The 24,659-nt window shown below is 39.5% G+C and overlaps 1 protein-coding gene across 3 annotated transcripts; it reads left to right on the top strand.

Annotated features, from left to right (window-relative positions):
* The first annotated feature begins 530 nt into the window (after positions 1-530).
* On the top strand, positions 531-18,985 carry COQ2 (coenzyme Q2, polyprenyltransferase). 3 transcript variants are annotated; one of them, XM_078068866.1, is made up of 8 exons: positions 531-819; positions 5,246-5,412; positions 11,877-11,998; positions 13,262-13,347; positions 14,737-14,870; positions 15,912-16,100; positions 16,749-16,871; positions 18,274-18,412. In XM_078068866.1, the coding sequence occupies exons 1-7, from the start codon at positions 573-575 to the stop codon at positions 16,842-16,844; spliced, it is 1,041 nt and encodes a 346-aa protein (XP_077924992.1). In that variant the 5' UTR covers positions 531-572; the 3' UTR covers positions 16,845-16,871; positions 18,274-18,412. The 3 variants fall into 3 exon arrangements, with proteins under 3 accessions (XP_077924992.1, XP_077924993.1, XP_035977203.1); XM_036121310.2 differs by lacking the exon at positions 16,749-16,871 and having other exon boundaries at positions 532-819; positions 18,274-18,985; XM_078068867.1 differs by lacking the exons at positions 15,912-16,100; positions 16,749-16,871 and having other exon boundaries at positions 18,274-18,985.
* The last annotated feature ends 5,674 nt before the right edge of the window (positions 18,986-24,659 follow it).

Here is a 24,659-nt window from a genome sequence, read left to right as displayed (position 1 = left end):
GGACAGCGCTATCCAAGAATTGTCTATAATTAAGAGCACGACCAGATGTTCTAGCTGCAGGCTCTTACCATCCCACAAGCTCACTGCCTCTTGATTACACAAACTCCTCTGAACTGACTGTCAAATTTAAGGTTTTCACTTGTGTAATGAATGAATGTCCCTTAACTCTGAGCACGGTTTTAATTTACATTCTTATATTTGGCGCTTGGTGCCCTTTCCGCTTTAAAAAGGAAACACCTGCCCGCAAATCAGTATTTTGGTAGGTTTTACGAGGTTTCCTTTTTTTTCTGGTATAACTGTTCCAAGTGAGTAAACACTATCCTTGTTCATTTATTGGGAAAGCTGATAATAGGAATTCCTCTTAACGCTGAGTATCTCGGGGAACGCCGCCCCCAAGGTTAAAGGGACCACGATAACGCTCCCTCGCAGTTACTAGAAACGCTCGGACCACATCGCCACTCAGAGCCGGTGGACGTGGACCGTCACTCACTGACGTCACTGCGCAAGCCTGCCGCGACCTGACGCCAGGGAATGACCTCAGGCCGGTGCGGGGCCACGCCCTCCCAAGCGCCATGCTGGGCGCTCGCGGCGGGGCCGTCGCGCGGGGCCTGCAGGTCCTGACGCACTCATGGCGGCGGGACTCCCGCGCCCTGGCCCTGGCGCGTGCGTGTGGCGCGCCCCGCGCGGGGCACTGGCAGCCCTCTGCGGGGCCGGGACCGCGCAGGAGTCGGCTCAGCCTGTCGGCCGCGGCGGTGGTGAATTCGGCGCCGCGCCCTCTGCAGCCCTACTTGCGCCTCATGCGGTTGGACAAGCCCATTGGTGAGTGCGGGCGGACGGGCCGGAGCGCGCGGCGCCGCAGGTCGGGGAGGCTGCGGGCGTAATGGAAACGAAGGCGCCCGGTACTCTCCGGACACCCGGACTCCGGAGTGGCCGTCCGGCTTTCCCATCCCCCTGAATCCGGAGTGCTCCCGGCGAGCAAAAAGTTGGCTCATTCCACAGTCCTCGTTTAAACAGTGCATCGAGCGGAAGTTCCGTTCTCGTGTCCCTTTATTTACAGTATTGAAGCACTTCCACATTCATTGTTAGATCCTTCCCATAATTCTGTAAGGCTCCCAAAGCAAAGAACTAAAACTGTAATGACGTTGAGGAAAGCAGAGCCAGACCGGGTGAACCATATATGGGACATTTCTATCTAGTGCCTACTGTAGAGCCTGGCAGTAGTATCAGACGAATTCCTCCCACATCGCCTAGTCTCAGGGACAGAAAGATCTCTGGAAACTCCCTGCTTCCAAGGAACTCCTAGTCTAGTTGAAAAAGACAAATTATTGGGTGAGCTAGGAAAGTAGATCAAATGTTAGTGGTACAGATGGCAAGTGCTACAGTTAAAAGAGTAGTTACCATGGATCTCCATTGCTAGAAAGTGTCAAGAACAAATTGGATCTCAAAGAACAGGTAGATTTTGTAGAAGAGAGAAGAAATCTTGATGGGTGGGAGAGATGTTTTTGCAAAGACTCAAGGGTGGAGAGGTGAAACGCCAAGGATATGAGCTGATCTGGAATGGCCGGTGGGTGTAGAAAACACTGAGAGGCAAGGCTGGACAAGACCGAAGAAGGATGGACAGTGGGAAGGGAGGGGCGGAGCCTGAACTCCAGGAACCTAGATGGTGGCATTTGCCATGGCAATGCATGGAAATCCATTTGGATGCCTAGATACAGTCACTCCACCTCTGCCCAGCCAAGACCCCAAATTAGGTCTTGCTTATGGTATTCTAGGTTTATGCACTACTTATTTGGGATCAGAGCACTAGTGTTAAAACAATTAGCTATTGAAGTATAAAAGCAAATTAAAAGCGCAGTCCTGGCTTCACGACCCCTTGCATTTTGGGGCCAGATAAAAGTTGATAGGCATACATTTCCAAGCCCAGTTCTCATCTGAAGCGTAACTATAATCCTGTTTTGGTGTCTGTGTCACAGGGCAACAGCATAGGCCTACAAACATCCAGGACAGATCAGCAGCTGCCATTATTCCCATTTCCACAAACCTCTGGCTTTTACATTAGTGGCTAAACCACCCCACCACATAATGAGAAGCTAGCTACCAAGAGGTTATGAATAAAGCTCTGGAACCAGACCTCTTCATTTCTCATCCATACAATGAAGATACTAATAGTACTGACTTTATAAGGTTGTCAGGAGAATTCATTTATACATATGTGTGTGAAGTCCTTAGAACAGTGCCTGCCATAATAAGTGCTCAAGAAATGTTAGGCATTAGTACTCGAGAAGTGGGAATTGAAGAAGACTGGGTTAATACTTAACGTATGTTAAGAGGATACCAGCCTGCGTGCTTTAGTTCTAAATAAGATGATGATTGCGGGGTTTTTTAGACAATTTACTAATTAATAGTACTATGTTACAATTCATTCAACAAACATTTTTTGAGCCCCTACTATATGCCAGGGACAATAAATTGACAGTAGAATTGCAGGTTTGATATTTCTTTATTTAAATTATTCTTTCATGGGGCAATTTTACGTTCATTGTTTTACTTTGTTGAAGTTGGATCTTGTTTTTGTAAGCCAAAGTGGAATTCATTGTTTTTCAGAATGGATTACAACTTCTTTCAAATGTGTCACAAACTACGGTATTTCAGAAAGTTTCAGCAGGTGGCACTCTTTACACTAAATTGGTGGTGTAATTTTTGTTTTACTGCATTTATGGGTGATTATGTTGTCTTGAAGATAATATGTAATTAAAAGCATCTTAGGTTCCATTTTCACAGGTTTTTTGGTCTGCCCACCACCTCCTCTCAGAACTTGTTCAATTTATTTCATCTCTCAGAGCATTTTTCCTTTCTCTACAATAGACATTTCTTTCTGAAACCTGTTTGCATCCTCGTTACCTCTGCATCCTTCTTCACGGAAGAGAGAATAATGAAAGTACCAAAGGGAAGAGAGGCAAGAACTGTGGCTGAGAATCAGGAGCGCAAAGGAGCAATAAGAACTTAAGTGTATGTAGAGATTTAGGTATACTCAGTGATAGTATTGGCCTTAGACAGACGAGAGCCAGGCTACGTGAGTTTAAATTTGAACTCTGCCACTTTTTGCCTTTGTGATCTTGGGCAAATTACTTCCTCTGTGCTTCAGTTTTTGTATTTGTTAAGTGGGTATAATAAAAACTGCCTATCTTGTAGATTTGTAATGAGAATCAAAAGTGTTCAGTGACAGCACCTGGGACATAGTAACAGGTACATGTTTGCTCTTACTGTTTTTGCATCATCACCAGTATCCTTTGCTAATAGCAGTTCTGAGGTAGATAGTCTTTCCCCTCATTTATATGTGAAGAAGACTGAACCTTAAAGTTTAATATACTTTAGTGTCTAGCATCACTCCATTTCTTAGTGGCAGATATCAAACCGAATGTCTGACTTTCCCCTTCATTATAGGAAGCCCCCCTCATCTATAGGAGTGCCCTACAGATTCCTATAGGTAAGTGAGTATAGTACCTGTAATGTAGACTGATGGCGAAGGAAATTTTGTTGCTAACGCAAAAATGCTGTAGGTGACTACACATCTTTTCTGTCCAGAATTCTTTTTTTAAATAGACCCTTCAGTTCTAATTGCACCAGGAAAACCATGCCTTTGAAGTGGTGTTCTTTTGTTCCTGTCAGGGCGGGGTCACTCTGTCCCTCTGAGCTATACTGGTAGATCCAGGAAAAAGAAAGTAGTTAAACACTTAACCTCTCTGGGCGTTTGCTTCCTCATCTGTAAAATAGGAACAGTACTGGTGCCCACTCTGTAAGGGTGTGGTGGAGGATTAAATGAGTCTGTGTGTGTAAAGCATTTAGAATAGTAGCTAACATTTCAGTAAATGTTAGCTGTTGTTGCTTTAGTTTTCTATGGGACACACCAAATAGGAGTCTGTTCAGGACAACCTGAATCTGAACTCAAGTCTGAACTGGCCCTTTCTTGTTTTCAGCCTCTCCTTGTCTTTTTTGCTGTGTCCTCCGTGGTCCCTCCCCCAGTGACTTGGGTGGCACTGTTTTATGCCTTTGTAGGACCCTGTATTTGCCCTGTTTTTGAATTGATCTATTTTATTATTGTTTAACCGTGTTTCTTCCTTTTTATTTATAAGCCTCTCTCCCTTAGTCACTGTTGTATTCTCAGTTTCTGTATGTGCTTTAAAAATACCTGTAAATGAATAAAGCTTAAACTTACAAAGTTTAAATATGATTATAGGCACTTTGTCAATTGGCCATTTTTGTATAAGATCTCATCTTTATTTAGCCACATCTCCTTTTTCTCTGATGTATCTAAATTGGGAAGTAAAGATCAGAATTTATCGTAATAGGCACCATATCCAAACACTTGTTGAAAGACTTTCTTTTGAAAGTAGAATATCAAAGTTTACATGTGAAATCTCTTTTCTGTACAATCTATTTGGTTTTAGCTTAATTTCATCTAGTTTAGGGGCTAAGGACCAAGAACTAATGCCACCTGAGCATGGAGCTGCAAAATATTTAAAAAACAGTAGGTTAATGACCTCCTTCCTGCAAGACCATTTTTCTTTTATTGTACTAACAATAGAAGAAAGTTTTGCTAACTTTTTTTTTAGCAGGTAATATATGCATATGATACAAAATTCAGAAAGTGCAAAGGTGTAGAGTGAAAACTAAGCCTTTCTCCCCTGTCTCCCAGCCACCCAGTTCCCGTCCCCAGAGGCAAGTATCAGTTTCTACTGTATCCTCCCTGACATGGCCTATGAATATACTGACATTCAAGTGTATGTATTTGGTGTTTGGGGGTGCATATGCACGGTAAAAATAGTTTGGTTGCCCTCCATAGGGGTGGACTGCTTTGTAACCTCATGAGAAATGTGTGAGTATCTGACTCCCCAGGGTGTGTTGTCAGACTCAGTCTGACATGTGAAAAATGTTACCTCAATGTAATTTTGATGTGTTATTCTGAAAGTTGATCTTTCATATAAATAAGAGTCATTTGTATTTCTTTTTGTGTGAACTTCTGTAATCTTTTTGGTCTGTTTTTCCGTTGGACTATTGATCTCTTTTTAGTTTCTAGGAACCCTACGTATTGGGCCAAAGATATGAGTTGTTCATTTATTTTCCCAGTTTTGTCATGTGTTTTTGATTTTGTGTTCTTTACTTCTTTGGGATGTAGTGTTTGAACAAAAGAAGACAGTTAACTAACTCGAATGTGTACCTTTTTTGTCTTTGTATTTTTGCTTAGGCACCTGGCTGCTGTATCTGCCGTGTACTTGGAGCATTGGGCTAGCAGCTGAACCAGGTTGTTTTCCAGATTGGTACATGTTATCCCTCTTTGGCACTGGAGCTGTTCTGATGCGCGGAGCAGGCTGTACTATTAATGACATGTGGGACCGGGACTATGATAAAAAGGTAGTTTCTTCCTGAAAAGGAATAGGGAGGCTCCTCTCAATTCAGCAGAGTGACATGGTGGCATCACTTTTGAAGTCCACAGGTGGCAAAGGATCATTTAGTGGACTCACTGAGATCCAGCATGAGAAGTGCCGTTTTTCAGTTGAGTAGCTGGTATTGCACTGTGCAGCGCTCGTCCTTTCCTTTCCCCGCACGAGAGCGGCCCTGCAGGTGGGGCGTGTACTTCATTCTTACAGAATGAATTAGAACTTAGAAGGCCAAGGGAAGGATGTTAGGAGCAAAGTGAAAAGTTCATCCTGAACCTTTGCGCATCCAAAAGAACGGTCGCTCTTTCCTTTGAGATATATACTGGAGTTGTAACTATTCTTCTATAAATCAAATCTTAATTAAAATAAGCCAAGGAAGCCCCTATTAGCATTTGCTATAATTGTTTCTTTAAAAAATGTAATTTTTGTTCTTTTTTTTCTCCTTAGAAAAATAGTACTTGTTTAATCTGAAAAATTCAGACAGTACAGAAATAGAAAGTATAGAGAGTGGAAGTCTTTCTTATCTCCTCTTCCAAACCCCCAGAGAAGCTTCACTTAACAGTTTGATGCATTATGTTTCTCTGGATTATTTTCTATGCGTATTCTTTTTTTTTTTTTTAAAGATTTTATTTATTCACTCAAGACACAGGGATACAGAGAGAGAGAGAGAGCACGAGCAGGGGGAGAGGCAGAGAAAGAAGCAGGCTCCCCGCTGAGCCAGGAGCCGGACGTGGGGCTTGATCCCAGGACCCTGGGATCATGACCTGAGCCGAAGGCAGATGCTTAACCATCTGAGCCACCCAGGCGCCCCTTTTCTATGCGTATTCTAATGCATGTGTATAATTACTTCTTCCTCAACAGACAGTTATTTTCTCAAGGGAAGCATCCATCTTGTTTGCCTTTTATCCTAGCGACTCTCCCATAAAAAAGTATGAGATCATTCCTTAAATGCTTGAGTAAATAATCAAGTAAACTTTCAATTTAAAAGAAACCCATGGTGAATTATATAAAATAAATAATCTTATATACATGTATATAAAGTGAATAATAATCATCCTTGTTTGCCTTTCATACTGATCTAAATTTTCCTTTAGCAAGACACACCTGTAATGATTTTTAGTTTATAAGAACAGTATCACAATGCCTTTTTTAATTAAAAAAAAATATTTATTGAATACTTGCTGTGTGTGAGACATAGTGATAGGCTTTCAAAGATTTCATGGATGAAAGACAGTATTCCTGACGTCACAGTTTTATAGTTACACTCCAGCAGTACTGTTATGAGAGTGGTGTCCACAGGGCAACTTACTCAAGATCCCCTATCTCAGCTGAAGGGAGCAGAGAGAACTTTCCAGGGGGGTGACCTATGAACTGTGTCAGAATAAGATGGCAAGAAAAGCGTGGGCTGGAGAGTGAAGGTGGCTCTGGGCAGAGGGAACAGCACATAACGAGGCGTGGCTGGGAGATAAAGTATAAAGCTTAACGGCCGCAGGGCTGTGGTTTGTGTGTCGCTGGAGGATAGGATTGTGGCAGGTGGCAGGAACTGATGCTGAACACATCTCTCTACCCCGCTGACCCAGTTGGGATAAGTCGATTCATGCCAGGAGATGCATACTTTCTTGATTTGGGGTTCATAATTCTGCATAATCATATGATTGAGGCTTCTGGTATATATCACTTCAAAATAATTCTTGAACATGTTTAGAGCAGCTGATGTCAAAATCCTGGTTGTAATATTTTATTGAACTGTAAAGTTTTGCAGATGTTACTCTTGGGGGGAACTGGATAAAGGGTACGTGGGATCTTTATATTTTTTAAAATGCAAAGATGTTTTTTAAAAACTGCATGTGAATCTACAATTATCTCAAAAGAAAAAGGTTAATTAAAAAAATAATATATTCAAACCAACCAACTTTTAATTAACAAAATCTGACCATTTTAGTTTTCCCTTAAGTGATTCTTTTTCTCCTTAGGTAAAAGGTTATTGATTAGATACCTTTTATCTCCCCTATGACATTTTTCTCTGATTAGAAGAGTCCAGATTCTATATACACATATAACAAAGCTCTTAAATGAGTGTTTTATAGCTATTGAGGAGGTTTTACTAACATGACTTAAAATGTTTTGTGCCTCTCTCTTTTTAAAATCTAATTTCTTTTTAATTTTTGTTCCATTTATTTAAATGGAAGAAAAAAAAAAAATCAGTTCACCCATTTCTCCCACGCAGCTCCTCCCCAGCGCCTGCCTCTGGCAACCACCAGCCTGTTCTCTTTTTTTTTATAAGCTTGAGTTTTTGTTTTGTTTTGTTTGTCTTAGATTCCATATGTAAGAGAGATCATACAGTATTTGTCTTTCTATCTGACTTATTTCACTGAGCATAATGCCCTTGAGATTGATCCATGTTATTGCAAAATGGGAAGATTTTTTTAATGGCTGAATAGTATTCCATTTTGTGTATATGTGTGTGTGTACCACAGTTTTGTTTTGTTTTGTTTTGTTTTTTCATCCATCAATGGGCACTTAGATTGTTTCCATATCTTGGCTATTGTAAATAATGCTGAACATGGGGGCACATACATCTTTTCGAATTAATATATTCATTTTCCTTGGATAGATACCCAGATGTGGAATTCTGGATCATACGGTAGTTCTATCTTTAATTTTTTGAGGAACCACTGTACTGTTTTCCACAGTGGTTGCAACAATTTATGTTCCACTAATAATGCACAGGAGTTCCCTTTTCTCCACATCCTCACCAAAACGTACTTCTTGTCTTTTTGATAATAGCCATTCTAATAGGTGTGAGATGATACCTCATTGTGGTTTTGTTTGCATTTCTCTGATGATTAGTGATGTTGAGCATCTTTTCTTGCATCTGTTGGCCATCTATATGTCTTCTTGGAAAAACATCTATTCACGTCTTCTGCCCATTTTTTATTCGGATTTTTGGGTTTTGTTTTCTGTTTGTTTTTTAGTTATATGAGTTCTTTATATATTTGGATATTAACCCCTTATTAGATATATGATTTGCAAATATTTTCCCCCATTCAGTAGGTTGATCTTCATTTTGTTGATGGTTCCCATTGCTGTGCAGAAGCTTTTTAGATTGATGCAGTCCCACTTTATTTTTGCTTTTGTCGCTTTTACTTTTGGTGTCAGATCCAAAAAAATCATTGCCAAGACCTGTGTTAAGGGGCTTATTGCTATGTTTTCTTCTAAGAGTTTTATGGCTTTAGGTCTTATGTGCAAGTCTTTAAACCATTTTGAGTTAATTTTGTGTATACTGTAAGATAGGAATCCAGATTTATTCTTTTTTCATATAGCTGTCCAGTTTTCCCAGCACCATTTATTGAAGAGACTGTTCTATAGTTTTGGCTCCTTTGTCATAAATCAATCGACCGTAAATGTGTGGGTTTATTTCTGGGCACTCTGTTCTGTTTCATTAATCTATATGTCTGTTTTTATGCCAAAATCATACTGTTTTAATTACTGTAGCTTTGTAGTATAGTTTGAAATCAGGAAGTGTGATGCCTCCAGCTTTGTTCTTTCTCAAGATTGCTTTGACTACTTGCAGTCTTCTGTGGTTCCATACAAATTTTAGGGACATCTATTTCTGTGAAAAATGCCATTGGAATTTTGATGGGATTGCATTGAATCTATATATTGCTTTGAGAGGTATGGACATTTTAGCAATATGAATTCTTCCAATGCATGAGCATGAAATATCTTTCCATATATTTGTGTCTTTAATTTCTTTCATTAATGTCTTGTAGTTTTCAATATACAGGTCTTTCACCCCCTTGGTTAAATTTGTCTCTAGGTATTTTATTCTTTACTGCAGTTGTAAATGAGATTTTTTTTTTTTTTAAAGATTTTCTTTATTTGACACACAGAGAGAGATAGCTGGAGAGGGAACACAAGCAGGGGGAGTGGGAGAGGGAAAAGCAGGCTCTCACCTGAGCAAGGAGCCCGATGCGGGGCTCAATCCCAGGACCCTGGGATCATGACCTGAGCCGAAGGCAGATGCTTAACGACTGAGCCACCCAGGCGCCCCGAGATTGTTTTCTTAATTTCTCTTTCAGATAGTTCATTATTAGTGTAAAGAAACAGAACAGGTTTTTGTATTTTAAAGGATGAGTTAAAAAGCTTGGCCAAGTTGTAATGTGTATCTCACAGTTTCTTAAAGACTGTATATCACTAAGGATATGTTTGTGGCTCAGGGTTTTGCTTAGTATGTTAGATAATAAGTAAATTGCTAATATATTAAATGATAAGTAAATTGTTATTCGGATATGAGTTAAGTGTGTTCTGTTGATGTTGTGTATAATCTACCAACCATGTGATAAGCATTAGGTCCATAAACATAGAAATAATCTCAACATACAGGTATTAATGATTTAGTTTTATTTTATTTTTAAAAAATACTTATTTCAGAGAGAGAGAGAACATTTCAGAGAGAGAGAGAGAGAGTGAGAGAACGAGCGGGGGAGGGGCAGGGGAAGAGGGACAAGCAGACTCCCCACTGAGCAGGGAGCCTGATGCAGGGCTCCATCCCAGGACCCTGAGATCATGACCTGAGCCAGAGTCAGATGCTTAACTGACAGCCACCCAGGCGCCCCAGTGATTTAGTTTTATAAGCTATGAGCAAATGGTTTCATTAAAAACCACATAGAATATGTTTTGATCATCATATTATATCATTTTTAGTCTTTTGATGGAGTACTTGTTTATTTTCAGCTTTCGAATTTAGCCAGGTAATTATCACTACTGAAGGGATGGTGTAATCTGTGGTTAGTAGTGTGGTCAGGGAGACTAGATACATTGTGCTGCCCACTGTCCATGACCTTGGAAAGTTACCAAGCCTCTGCTAAAACAGATGGCAAGAATTTGTGAGTGGCTAAAAGTCAGGGTTGTTATGAGGATTCAATGGTGTGATGCACACATAGCTCTTAGAATAGGAGCACATTGTAAGCACTCGCGTACTAGCTGGAATAATCATAATGTTCTAAAACAAATACAGGACATAAATATATTTCCAACTAAAACTATAGGGACCAAATCAAAAATAAAAGATCAAGCCTGGCACTCTAACCAAGGTGAGTCATTATAGTTTTTGACAAACTGTTTTATTGCACAGTGAAGCATGCTATAAAATGGGTCAGCAAATTTTTTCTATAATAGGAACAGATAGTAAATATTTTAGTCTTTGTGGGCCATACCATCTTTGTTGCAACTATTTGATTCTGTTGGAGCATGAAAGCAGCCATATACAATATGTTAACAAATGGGTATATATATCTCTGTTTCAATAGAATTTTATTTATGGACACTGAAACTTGAATTTCGTATTATTTTCATGTGTCATAATACAATACCCTTTTTTTAAACTGATTTTCAATTGCCTAAAAAAGTAAAAACTATTCTTATTAGCTCACAGGCCATATAAAAATAGGCAGTAGGCTAGATTTGGCCCATAGGCCATAGTTTGCTAACCCTTGATATAAATCAAAATCAAAATGGAAATATGTTATATTAATAGTTTTCACATTTATTGCATACCTGTATGCTTTATACACTGCATTTACTCTATGAGGTAGTGTTCTTGTTGCCTCTTTCTCTCCTTCTCCCTCTCTCTTTCTGTTTTTCTTTTAACAGGTAAGTAACATAAGTCCAAGAGAGGTTAAGTAATTTGCCAAAATTCACACAGCTGCTAGGTGATGGAACTGGATTCACGTGCTGGGCTCTTGGATCCCAGATCCTGAGTTCTTCTAACAATGTTGAAAATTTTGGTTATGCTTTTTTATGCTTCAGTTTAGAATAATCACATTTCATGATCTTTAGACAGAAAAAGAACAACTAATTTATCTTATTTGTCCACATAATAGCTCTGTCTGTTCATATTCTTACATTGAGTCTGCCCTTTATATTTGGGTACAATTAATATTAGATTATAGATCCATCCTTAAATAGCCTGGCAAAAGCACTCCCGTTTTCAAACCCAGGTAATCTGTCTTCTTTCTTTCTTTACATTTGATTGCTGATTACAGTGCTTCCTGTAATCAAAACATTCACTGCAATTTCCTCTTTCCTGAGAATTACCATTATTATTGTCTCTCTTTTCTCTGTAGAAATTAAACATATACTTGCTAATAAGCTGGGTAGCTAACTAGCCAGATAAGGAAGTTGCTTCATTTTGTGTGTTCGGAGATGGAGATGGGAGATGCAAAGAAAGGGGAATGAGTGGTGGGAATTTTTAGTGCTTTCAAAGCTCTGTTTTAAATATGAAGTTTTGATTTTTGGCAGTGTTTCCAATGTTGATTTTACTTTTTATTCATATTTTTGCCTTAGTGCCTGCCTTGGGCCATTCTCTTGATTACATGTTTACATCCATGATTGAACCATTACATGAGGCTAAGGTATGTGTTTTTATGTATTAAGGTTATAAGAACAGTGAATCGCCCAATAGCAGCTGGAGACATTTCAATTTTTCGATCCTTTATTTTCCTCGGAGGACAACTGACCTTGGCACTGGGTGTTCTTCTGTGTCTGAATTACTACAGGTATAGTAAATGTGTTTTTCAGAATCATGTATAAAATCTCTTTTGAAATGGAGAAAGTAGGAATAGATAAAATTGAAATAATTTATCACAAAATTGTTTATTGGCTCCTTATGGAGCATCTGTAAGTTAGCTAGTATAAAGAAATCACCACATGTTGTAAAATCAAGAATGCTTTCAGCCGAAGGAATGAGAAGATCAGCATTTAATTTATTCTGAACCACCGTTATACTTCCGTTACGTGTTTCCTAAGAAACACATGGCACTTTGATAGCTTTTCCAGATGCATACATGGATGTGTGTGTATACATTTATGTATAATTTTATTTATCCTGACAGTGTCTCTAAATTAGATAGAAGTGATTATACTCATTTTGCAAAAAGATTAACCAGGTCTTCCCCAGAGTCACGCTCATAATCGATGACAGAGGGCAAAAGTGGAAGGATTCATTCCTAGATTTCTAATAGAGACAAAGTTAAACTTCTGTGCATCAGGTGGCTACTTATAAAATATATAAATGAGGAAAAAAAGACAAAAAATAAGTGTCATTTTATAGAGACTAGACTTAATTACAAACTTTGCCCTGATAGCATCACATGAAAATGCGTTTAGAAGGTTTTTCCTGGAAGGACGGTGTTAGGTGAGCTGTGAGATACCTAAGAACACCTTACACTGTCATCCTTTTATAGATGCTTTATCCTCTCCTAGGGAAGTAGCACCCATGTGCATATCGGGGCGGGAGGGGGATCCTGACTCTAATCCTGTTGGGACATCTCCATTTACTAGCTGTCTTAGTGTTGGAAAAAACAGAGAGGCGTGGCATATGGTGGGTATTAAGTTGGACCCTCGAGCCGTCCTGCCTTAGGTTTGAATCCTGGCCCTGCTACTGACTGGCTGGATGACAGTCAACAAATTACTTAATCTCTGTGCTTTAGTTTCCTCCCATCTGCAAAAAGCAAGTGGAATAAAACTGTCTACCTCTTAGGTTTGAGGTGAAGGTTATAATGAGTTAACCTATGTAAAGCAGAACAGCACCTAATACACGAAAGCAGTATATGTATTATTGTTTTGTTTGGTTGTTTTGTAAAACTTAAAATATTTTCTAATCATCTTTTACCCTAATTAAAGTCTGGGAAAATAATTTTATATAACAAAAAAGATAACTGAAGATAAGTCATTTTCCAGTTAGTATTACTACTATTGTTGTCTTCAGTGATTTCTAAGCGATGGTGATACTAATCTTCAGTGGCTTTTCTTGATTTCAGTATAGCTCTGGGAGCAGCATCCCTGCTTCTTGTCATCACCTACCCGCTAATGAAAAGAATTACATACTGGCCTCAACTAGCCCTAGGTGAGCTTGAAATAACTACAGGTATTTCCTTCAGTACCCTCAGACTTGTACTTTTGTGTGTGTGTGTGTATGTGTATAATGTGGCAGAGAGAAAATGTCAGGTCAGTCATGAAATTTTCTAAACCAAGAATAGATTTTCATATTTTAAGGGAGGGCAATTAGCCATTTTTATTGGCTAAGAAATTTTGCATACTTACTAAGATTCTCATCATTATTGTTTTCTGAAATGCTCTTTTAAAAATCAAGGTATGTCGTGAAGAAAAAATTAACTGATTGGACCCTGCCCTTCTCTTTAGGTCACCGACCTGGATGCCCTGAGGACTTGTGGGAGTGGGGTAGAGAGCACAGTCAGGCAACAGAACCAGGGTTAGTATGTGAAAGCTTAGATGGCCCATCTCTGTGAGGAGAAAGTGAGCCAGTCTTGCCTCCGGCTCCCACAGTGCTCTGGTGTGGCGCTTACTCATTTCACCGGCAGTAACTAAAAGAGAAGATGCTGAGGGCTGCGTCTGTCCCAGCAGTTGTAAATTGTAAATGCCTAACAGATAAAGCTCTCTTTGCATGTGGATGGCCCAGTGTCTAGCATAGCACTTGGTATATCATGGGTATTCCATAAATATTTTTTGGCAGAGAGAGCCAAAGGTAGAGAGGTAGGGAAATCAGAATCTATTGCAAAAATACCTACTCCTAGAACAAGCTAGAGTATTCCTAGAACTATTCTAGTTGAGCTATTTTTTTTTAGTGAATAAAAGAAGAAAAGGGGTTTCTGAGAAGAGGCATGTGGGACCCACTGAGTATGAGGTACCTGGGGGACTTACAGGTAGAGATGTCCAGCAGACAGTCCAGTGTCTAGTCTCAAGTGTAGGGAAGTGATCTGGTTGCACAAGGAGATTTAGGAGCTGTTCACATGTAGATGTTTGTTCATAGTCTGCAGAGAAGATGGGCTTACAGAATAAATAAGTGTACCAGCCTATACTCTTGTTTCTGTAGCTTATGGCGGAAGTCAAGTCATAAAGGAAAGAACACAGGGTTTTGACTCAGGTAGGTCTAAGTTGAAACCCCAGCTTCTACTACTCAGTGAGTGCGCCAGGCACCATACTAGGTAGGGTAAATGTTGTTCTCACGAAACCTCCTGTTTATCAGGGTGATACGATTCTTTCTGTTACATGTGTTATTTTAATTTCCCATTCATCTCTCTGAGCCTATCTCCTTTTTTGTGCAATGTAGCTAGTCATCACCATGGAGAGCTGAGAGAATTTCAGGAAGAGACATAGTAGAAAACAGTGCACAGGGCCTAATGCATAGAAGCACTTATTACGTGCTGATGCCCCCTCCGCTTTTTGGTAGTCTAAAGTGCATTTAGACTTGTCCTCTCTGTCTTACCATTTGTAGGGCTGACTTTTAATTGGGGAGCATTACTTGGATGGTCTGCTGTCAAGGGCTCCTGTGATCCATCTGTTTGCCTGCCTCTTTATTTTTCTGGAATTATGTGGACTCTAATATATGATACTATCTATGCCCACCAGGTAAAAAAAAAATATCTTCTTTTCTTAACTTTGGTTTAGTTATTGTTGCCATTTAAGAACTTTATGAACCACATTAAAGGGAAAGTATTTTTTTCTGAAAAGAAAATCATTCACGCTTCCTTGGCACCAACAAAATGTTTTTGTTTCATGTGTATGTATGTTTACTAAAGAGATCAATTCTTACTTCCAAGCACTTAAACAGTATTTATATGCCAGGCATATCAATACTTTTGTTATGTTGTTGTTTTGTCTTTTAAAGATTATTTGAGAGAAAGAGTACAGGGTGGGGGGGGGGCAAAGGGAGAGGGAGAGAAGCAGACTCCCCTCTGAGCTTACAGTATGAGAGGAAAAACATACACTAACCCCACATTCATTATTTGGATTTGGTGCCCAGAAGATAGCCTATCAGATAGCTATCTGCCTGCTGGTAGGTGCAGAGTTCAGCATGTAGCCTCTGATAACACATGACCATATTTACAACAGTATGTGGAAATGCTTAGAAATTATATTGCTAGAGGAGATCAGTCAGCTAGATATGAGTGTACCACCAAAAACTAGCTCTGCTTTATACAGAAAGGATTTGATGGGAGAGGCATGGAATAAATTGAGCTAGAAGTGAAATGTGAATGGATGTGGTTAGGTGGCAGTTGAGCATTTTTCTACATCTGTGATTTCAGCAACATTGAAACTAAAATGTATGGGAAATTGTTGAGATTTGAGAACTCTAATTAGACTTGAGTTTTACTTCAAATGTAGTCAGTGTGTTGTTAAGAGTCATTAATAGGGTTATAAGAAATACAACGACATGTGGAAATGGAGCTGGAAGATAATCTTAGCAGTGACACTTAACTTCGATTCGTCCTGCGCATTCATTGCCAGTCAGCCTATGTCTCTGGGTTACTGTCAGCTTCCACAGCTTACGTCCTTTGAAAGACACTTTCTTCTGGGATTACGTAGTGGTGATGGTTGTACAATCCAAATGGTGAATTTTATAGCATGTCAATAAAGACCGGACAGTGTCTTACTGCTTTCTGGTGTTAGGACAAAAGAGATGATGCTCTGATTGGTCTTAAGTCCACGGCGCTGCGTTTCCGTGACAACACCAAGCAGTGGCTCAGTGGCTTCGGTGTGGCGATGCTGGGGGCTCTGAGCCTGGTGGGCGTGAACAGCGGTCAGACCGCCCCCTACTACACTGCTCTGGCTGCTGTAGGAGCCCATCTGGCACACCAGGTTGGACCTTTTTCTTTCTTTTTCCCCTCCTTTTTCCTTGGTATAAATTTGTAAAAATTATTTACACAAAACAACCTCTGTGTTTACCAAGCAGGGTACTTCTTAAAACAACTACTTGGCTTATTCTACCTTGAACCATCCCCTCCCCTCTCCCAACATGTCATCTAAAAAAGCTAGCTGTACTATTTTAGAGAAATAGTCTAAAACTAAACCTAGATTTATTTTTTTTCCCTCTGATGTTTCTGGAATTTCTTCTGATTCATGTCTGGAAAATTTCAGCAGTGTCTGAAGGTTGTGGGTTGAGTTGAATTGCTCTGAAAGCAAACTGATCAACATAACCATATTTTTACTATGCGGGCTTCAGTGATGGATATGGTAGTTAGCAAACTAATCATTCATAAGTTTGGGTTCCCCTGGCATTAGCAACCAAGGCCAGATAAGACAAGAAGCGCTAACTTGTCAGAGTTCTGCCTAGATAGAGGGAAACTGTCATTTCAAGATATCCAGCCAGCACCCACAAGCTTATATTGTGAATCTACATTAGTGACTTTTGTAAACTGAATGAACTAAATCTAATCTTAATGAAATAGCTAGCTTCTACATGGACTCTAGTTTTGTATCAGCGTTACTTTTATTTTCTTCAAACAGATCCAAAAAGATGTTAGCCTGTATGTAGGTGATCTGTTGTATACAGACTATTGCAGATTACTTATCAGTGTAAGCAAGACTTGCATAGCAGTATGAAGGAAACTAAAATCCAGTGTCCATAAGGTAAACCCCATGCCGTATCACCTTCATTGTTTTCCTCACGAGGAAAGCCAAAAGACAGGAATTGGTGATTCTCCAGGATTCTCTAGATTTCACCATTTTCCTCCTCAGAATTTCGTAGCATCCTCTCTTACTCATAACTCAGCTCTGTGGGGGTTGTCACCATCAATTGATTGTCTGATCAGGATAATGGATGTGTATCCATATTTAATAAAGCACTTGGATATTAGTGGAGGAAGGCAGAAATTACGAGGAAAATTATAAATACCATAAGAAATATTTGGAGCCCACCTTATAATTCTAAATGGCATTTGTGGTCTTCTCTCTAGTGCTTGTCACAATATTTTAAGATGGAATAGCCTTCTAAGGTTTGGAAAAAAAGGAAATCATGATTTTTTTTTAAGATTTTATTTTTATTTATTTGACAGAGAGAGAGGGAACACAAGCAGGGGGAGTGGGAGAGGGAGGAGCAGGCTTCCTGCGGAGCAGAGAGCCCGATGTGGGGCTCGATCCCAGGACCCTGGGATCATGACCTGAGCCAAAGGCAGAGGCTTAAATGACTGAGCCACCCAGGCGCCCCAGAAATCATGATGATTTTAAGTCCGCTGGCCATATAATAAAGAATAGTTGGGAAAATGAGGGATGCTAATGCTTAATAAGCCTAGGAATGACTAAGACAGGGACATGGGACTTTCTTGATACGTTTGCAGGACTACTATGGAGAAAAAGGAATATGTTTGTTCTAGGTCACTAACAGTAGATCTAGGTTGCCAGATCCCCTTCTCTGTGTGGGGATGGGAAGAATTACACATGCATGGGGGTGTATTTGGTTATCATAAATAAACTGGGGAGGGGTCACCGTAGCCATTTAGTGAGTGGGGCCAGGTATGGTAAATATCTTTCAACGCACTAGACAGCCCTGCACGGTAGGGAGTTGTTCTTCCCAAAGGTGACTTGTCCCCCTGTTGAGAAACACTCCTCCAAGGAATAAAGCTAGAACTGGAGGGTAGGAGTTGTAGGAGGCAGATTTTAGAACAGTCAATAATAACTGGTTTGGAGCTTTCTAAATAGGAAAAATAGCATGGGTTGCCTCTCAGAGCATTCATGCACCCCTCGAGTGGAAGGCTTTAGGACATGGCTTGGATGATACCCAATGAGAGATATGGTAGATTTTTCTTCCCTGGGAAACAGTTTGGGGTACATTAAGGGCTTCCCATTCTTAAAATCCTGTAACAAAGTGCTGTTGTCTTCTCTGTACTGATGTGTTTATTTATGATGCCGAAAAGTTTATACTAAGTTCTTTTTTTTTTTTAATTTTTTTATTGTTATGTTAATCCCCATACATTACATCATTAGTTTTAGTTTATACTAAGTTCTAATGCAACATTATGATCTTCTCTTACAGATCTACACTCTAGACATCCACAGACCTGAGGATTGTTGGGATAAATTTACCTCCAACCGAACACTAGGACTAATAGTTTTGTTAGGGATTGTCCTTGGGAATTTGTGGAAGGAAAAGAAAACAGATGAAGCAAAGAAAAGTATAGGTAGTAGAATAGAAAATTAGCAAATGATGTTGATCTAGGAATCTTTAAAACAAACTTTGGCAATAAAATCTTAAAAACAAAAAATAAATAAAACAAACTTTGGCAAAACACTCTCAGGTCTTTTTACCACATAATTAGATTTGAAGAAGCAGTCTTGCAATATGTTAATGAATTAAGAACCAGAAGATGAAGACATAGACCATATCTGCCTGGATTTAGTTCAAGTATTTACTAGCAAAATCCTTCCCTTGTCTCAGAAACCAGGAACTCTTTAGGATTTGAGCGACCTTGAGTCTTCTGCTCAGGATGATGCCCATCTGCAGTTATGAGAATAGTATGAGTTTGGGCACTTTAAAAGACACCTGATTTGTATCTCATCTAAATGAATGATGGTAGGAAAACGGACTTTATTTTTAGGGAAAAATAAAAGCTGCTGTAGAAAGTTGGGGTTTATTGTTCTTTGTTGTCACCTTTACTCACTACCAAAAGCTGTACTTGCGGAAACCAGTCTGTTTTTTGTATCTTAGGAGAATTTAAATAAGTAAATAAAAATTTTTATCTATTGTATCCATACGTACTTCTGTTGTTACCAGTCCTGGACATTCACTTCGCACCTCCAGTCTCTGTGTACAGGCATGGTGACCAGAGGTTGTGGGTTGAGTTGAATTGCTCTGAAAGCAAACCGATCAACAGAGTCCCAGGGACTATTTTAATTTCTGTTGATATCTTTTTTTTATCTTCTCAGATTGTGATATATAGGATAATGGCATGTTGGTTCAAGTGTCCTAACAGTTTCTTCCCTTGCCCCCTTCAGAATGTTCTCAACACAGCAGCCAGAGTGATTTCCTTAAAAATCTGTGTGAGGTTCTGTCATTCCTCTACTCAGAACCCTCCAGGATCTCCCAGGTTGCCCAGTACAGACTAAAAGTCCTGTCAACCTGCCAGGCCCTTCGTGATGTGGCTTCATCTGCAGCTACTTTCCCACACCCCTCTCTAGCCCCACTGGCTTCCTCACTGCTGCTCAGCAGGCTGGTGGACTTCTGCCCCAGGGCCTTTGCATGTGTACTTCCCCTTGCCTGGAATGCTGTCCTTGAATTATGTCAGTCCTCCACAGCAGGTCTTTTCCTAAATGTTACCTTCTCAGAGGCTTTTTCTGGCCACTGTTTATAAAATTACATAGCAAGTGCTACCTACACTTCCTTTGTTGTTTTCTTTCTCTTCAGAAATTAGCGGTATTAACCTAAAATATATTTCACTTGATTTAAGTGGCTCTTGTGGATAGTGGGGTGTGGGGGAGGCAGCAACTTTGTGTATGTGGATTGTGGGTGGCAGTAAACACTAAATTGCATAATGGTGGTAATGGTGGTGATTATGCAGCTGACAGAGCACTTACGTGTGCCAGGCCCGGATAAATAAGCACAGGAAAATGTAGTGAACTGTTTATTCAGCAAGTACTGAATCATCGAGAGTGAGTGTTTAGATTACAACAGTAGTAGCAGCCGTAATTCTACTCTATTAAAGCAGCAATGAGTTGAAGGGGAGAATAGAAATGTATCCTACTTTAAGGGAAATATGATTGGCTTCTCTATTTTATCTAATTCTGACATTGTATCAGGATAGATAAACTTTAAATCTGTTGATTTCTGGGTTGGTTTTTGTTTTTTGTTTTTGTTTTGTTTTTTTGTTACAAATATGTTTTTTTCCTTTGGAAAAAAATAGGAAAATACACAATTTATCTAAGTCAGTAATAAGAATAAAAATACAGAGTTTAAACATATGGAGGGATGTCTTCAATAATGAAAGAAATGAGAAATGGAAAAAATTGAGCTTAGAAAAGGGTTATGCCTCTTGAAAAGATACCATTTCTCATAACAAAAGTTGATTTCTAAATGCCTTTTCCCAGGCGTGGGCTCTAGAAGGATGTTGGCCAGGTTAAATGGTGGAGGAGCATGACCAATGGGGATCTGTGCTTAGCACAGCGAGGCCTGGTGTGGCATCCCCTACATTGTATCCTAGAGGACACCTTAGAGCAGAATCCCTTTTTCATTTAGGAAAATGTTCCAGTGTCTAAAAGGGCAATAACTGTTGAGGACTAGCTGTATGATAGGCCAAAATTTACATAAGCTATTCTAGACTGGCTACATAATTTGCAGATCACCCTGTATTTTAAAATGCTTAAAATCTTAACCCATTAGCGCAACTCCAATTGGAGGAGGGTAAGTACAGTGTATTTCAGTTTTATTTTCCTAAGTTGGTTGATGAAAGTTAATATGGAACAAATCCCAGAATCAGCAAAACTGCAGCCATTTATGATAAATGGGAATAGGAAAGAATATAGATTAAAATTCAGAGATTGTCTTGCCTTCAAAAAGCTGCTCAAACTTAACTGAATTATTTTAGTTCCTTTTCATTTCATTTCTTCTTTCTTTTGCCAGGTAGAAAAGCTGAAAAAGTAGTATAAATACGTAAGGGGCAGATTGAGGGGTTGGAGAGAGATGAAGTAGATTATTAGCTTCTAAAGTCATGGACTTAAAACAATTCAGGGTTGGAAAGAGGTGTAGCTGTCACCCATCCAGTCATCGCGTGCTGGGGGGCGGTCTCCTGCATAACCAGGAGTACCATAGCTTCAAATAGTGAGATTACATCTTGTTTTGGGAGATGGCCCTAAGTTTCTGCTGCAGAATCATTGTGAGGTTGTCAAGAGCATGTGAAAGAACTTTGCAAACTGAACAGTTACCTAGTAGAAGTTTATGGTGAGGGTGGGCATGGGGTGGAAGCTACAGGAAATCTGGCCACAGGGTCAGAAAGTAACCCATCGCAAGTACGGCCTCTCCTCTTCCTGGACTTCTTTGCTAGATCGCTCTATGGCTCTTCCAGATTGTAAAGCCTTCCACAGTCACACCCTGCTATTTCCCCCAAATCAACATACACTCTTCACAGGCAACATGATGACGATTAATTCATATCTTTCAATAATCACTCTCAACGTGAATGGCCTAAACGCTCCCATAAAACGGCACAGGGTTGCAGATTGGATGAAAAGACAGGACCCATCCATATGCTGCCTACAAGAGACTCATTTTGAACCTAAAGACACATCCAGACTGAAAGTGAAGGGACGGAGATCCATCTTCCATGCCAGCGGACCTCAAAAGAAAGCTGGGGTAGCAATTCTTATATCAGACAAATTAGATTTTAAACTAAAGTCTGTAATTAGAGACACAGAAGGACACTATACCATTCTTAAAGGGTCTATCCAACAAGAAGATCTAACAATTGTAAATATCTATGCCCCCAACATGGGAGCAGCCATCTACATAAGCCAACTGTTAACCAAAATAAAGAGTCATATTGATAACAATACGTTAATTGTGGGAGACCTCAATACTCCACTCTCAGCAATGGACAGATCATCTGAGCAGAAAATCAACAAGGAAACGAGCTTTGAATGACACATTGGACCAGATGGACCTCATAGATATTGACAGAACATTTCACCCTAAAACAACAGAATACTCATTCTTCTCGAGCGCACATGGAACTTTCTCCAGAATAGACCACATACTGGGTCACAAATCAGGTCTCAACTGATACCAAAAGATTGAGATTATTCCCTGCATATTCTCAGACCACAATGCTTTAAAACTGGAACTCAATCACAAGAAAAAATTTGGCAGAAATTCAAACACTTGGAAGCTAAAGACCACTCTGCTCAAGAATGTTTGGGTCAACTAGGAAATCAAAGAAGAACTTAAACAATTCATGGAAATCAATGAGAACGAAAACACATCGGTCCAAAACCTATGGGATACTGCAAAGGCGGTCCTAAGGGGGAAATACATAGCCATCCAAGCCTCACTCAAAAAAATAGAAAAATCCCGGAATCACCAACTAACTCTACATCTTAAAGAAATAGAGAAAAAGCAAGAAACAATGCCTAGGCCATGCATTAGAAGAGAAACAATTAAAATTAGAGCAGAAATCAATGAATTAGAAACCAGAAACACAGTAGATCAGATCAACGAAACTAGAAGTTGGTTCTTTGAAAGAATTAATAAGATCGATAAACCACTGGCCAGACTTATCCAAAAGAAAAGAGAAAGGACCCAAATTAATAAAATTATGAATGAAAGGGGAGAGATCACGACTAACACCAAGGAAATAGAAACAATTACTAGAAATTATTATCAACAACTATATGCCAATAAACTGAGCAATGTGGATGAAATGGAGGCCTTCCTGGAAACCCATAAGCTGCCAAGACTGAAACAGGAAGAAACTGACAACCTGAATAGGCCAATAACCAGTAACGAGATTGAAGCAGTGATCAAAAACCTCCCAAAAAACAAGAGTCTAGGGCCTGGTGGATTCCCTGGGGAATTCTACCAAACATTCAAAGAAGAAATAATACCTATTCTACTGAAGCTGTTTCAAAAAATAGAAGCAGAAGGAAAACTTCCAAACTCATTCTATGAGGCCAGCATTACCTTAATCCCCAAACCAGGCAAAGACCCCATCAAAAAGGAGAATTTCAGACCGATATCCCTGATGAAAATGGATTCCAAAATCCTCAACAAAATCCTAGCTAATAGGATCCAACAATACATTAAAAGGATCATCCACCACGACCAAGTGGGATTTATCCCCGGGATGCAAGGGTGGTTCAACATTCGCAAATCAATCAATGTGATAGAACACATTAATAAGAGGAGGGAGAAGAACCATATGGTCCTCTCAATTGATGCAGAAAAAGCATTTGACAAAATACAACATCCTTTCCTGATTAAAACTCTTCAGAGTATAGGGATAGAGGGAACATTCCTCAAGTTCGTAAAATCCATCTATGAAAAACCCACAGCGAATATCATCCTCAATGGGGAAAAGCTGAGAGCCTTTCCCTTAAGATCAGGAGCATGTCAAGGATGCCCACTCTCGCCACTATTGTTCAACATAGTACTAGAAGTCCTAGCAACAGCAATCAGACAACAAAAAGAAATAAAAGGTATTCAAATTGGCATAGAAGAAGTCAAACTCTCTCTTTTCGCAGACGACATGATACTTTATGTGGAAAACCCAAAAGACTCCACCCCCAGATTACTAGAACTCATACAGCAATTCAGTAATGTGGCAGGATACAGAATCAACACACAGAAATCAGTTGCTTTCTTATACACTAACAACGTAACTGTAGAAAGAGAAATTAGAGAAACGATTCCCTTTACAATAGCACTAAAAACCATAAGATACCTCGGAATAAACCTAACCAAAGTGGTAAAGGATCTATACTCTAGAAACTACAGAACACTCATGAAAAAAATTGAAGAAGACACAAAAAGATGGAAAAATATTCCATGCTCATGGATCAGAAGAATAAACATTGTTAAAATGTCTATGCTACCCAGAGCAATCTATACCTTCAATGCCATCCCGCTCAAAATTCCAATGACATTTTTCAAAGTGCTGGAACAAACAATCCTAAAATTTGTATGGAATCAGAAAAGACCCCGAATCGCCAAGGAAATGTTGAAAAAGAAAAACAAAGCCGGGGGCATCACGTTGCCTGATTTCAAACTATATTACAAAGCTGTGATCACCAAGACAGCATGGTACTGGCACAAAAACAGACATATAGACCAATGGAACAGAATAGAGAGCCAGATATGGACCCTCAACTCTATGGTCAAATAATCTTTGACAAAGCAGGAAAAAACATGCAATGGAAAAAAGACAGTCTCTTCAATAAATGGTGCTGGGAAAATTGGACAGCCACATGCAGAAGAATGAAACTGGACCATTCTCTAACACCATTCACAAAGATAAACTCAAAGTGGATGAAAGACCTCAATGTGACACAGGAATCCATCAAAATCCTAGAGGAGAACATAGGCAGTAACCTCTTTGACATTGCCCACAGCAACTTCTTTCAAGATACATCTCCAAAAGCTAGTGAAACAAAAGCAAAAATGAACTTTTGGGACTTCATCAAGATAAAAAGCTTCTGCACAGCAAAGGAAACAGTCAACAAAACAGAGGCAACCGATATTTGCAAATGACACTACAGATAAAGGGCTGGTATCCAAGATCTATAAAGAACTTCTCAAACTCAACACCCAAAAAACAAATAATCAAGTCAAAAAGTGGGCAGAAGATATGAAAAGACACTTCTCCGAAGAAGACATACAAATGGCTAACAGACACATGAAAAAATTGTTCATCATCATTAGCCATCAGGGAAATCCAA

This window comes from Halichoerus grypus, chromosome 3 (genome assembly GCF_964656455.1).
Source record: "Halichoerus grypus chromosome 3, mHalGry1.hap1.1, whole genome shotgun sequence".
NCBI lineage: Eukaryota > Metazoa > Chordata > Mammalia > Carnivora > Phocidae > Halichoerus > Halichoerus grypus.
This window is presented reverse-complemented; position numbering and strand designations above follow the sequence as displayed.

Coding starts and splice junctions, on each gene's coding strand:
- COQ2 (XM_036121310.2), top strand. CDS start 573: ATGCTGGGCGCTCGCGGCGGGGCCGTCGCGCGGGGCCTGCAGGTCCTG. Junction 11,999..13,261: donor CTGTGTCTGAATTACTACAG/GTATAGTAAATG, acceptor TCTTGATTTCAG/TATAGCTCTGGGAGCAGCAT. Junction 16,101..18,273: donor GAGCCCATCTGGCACACCAG/GTTGGACCTTTT, acceptor CTTCTCTTACAG/ATCTACACTCTAGACATCCA.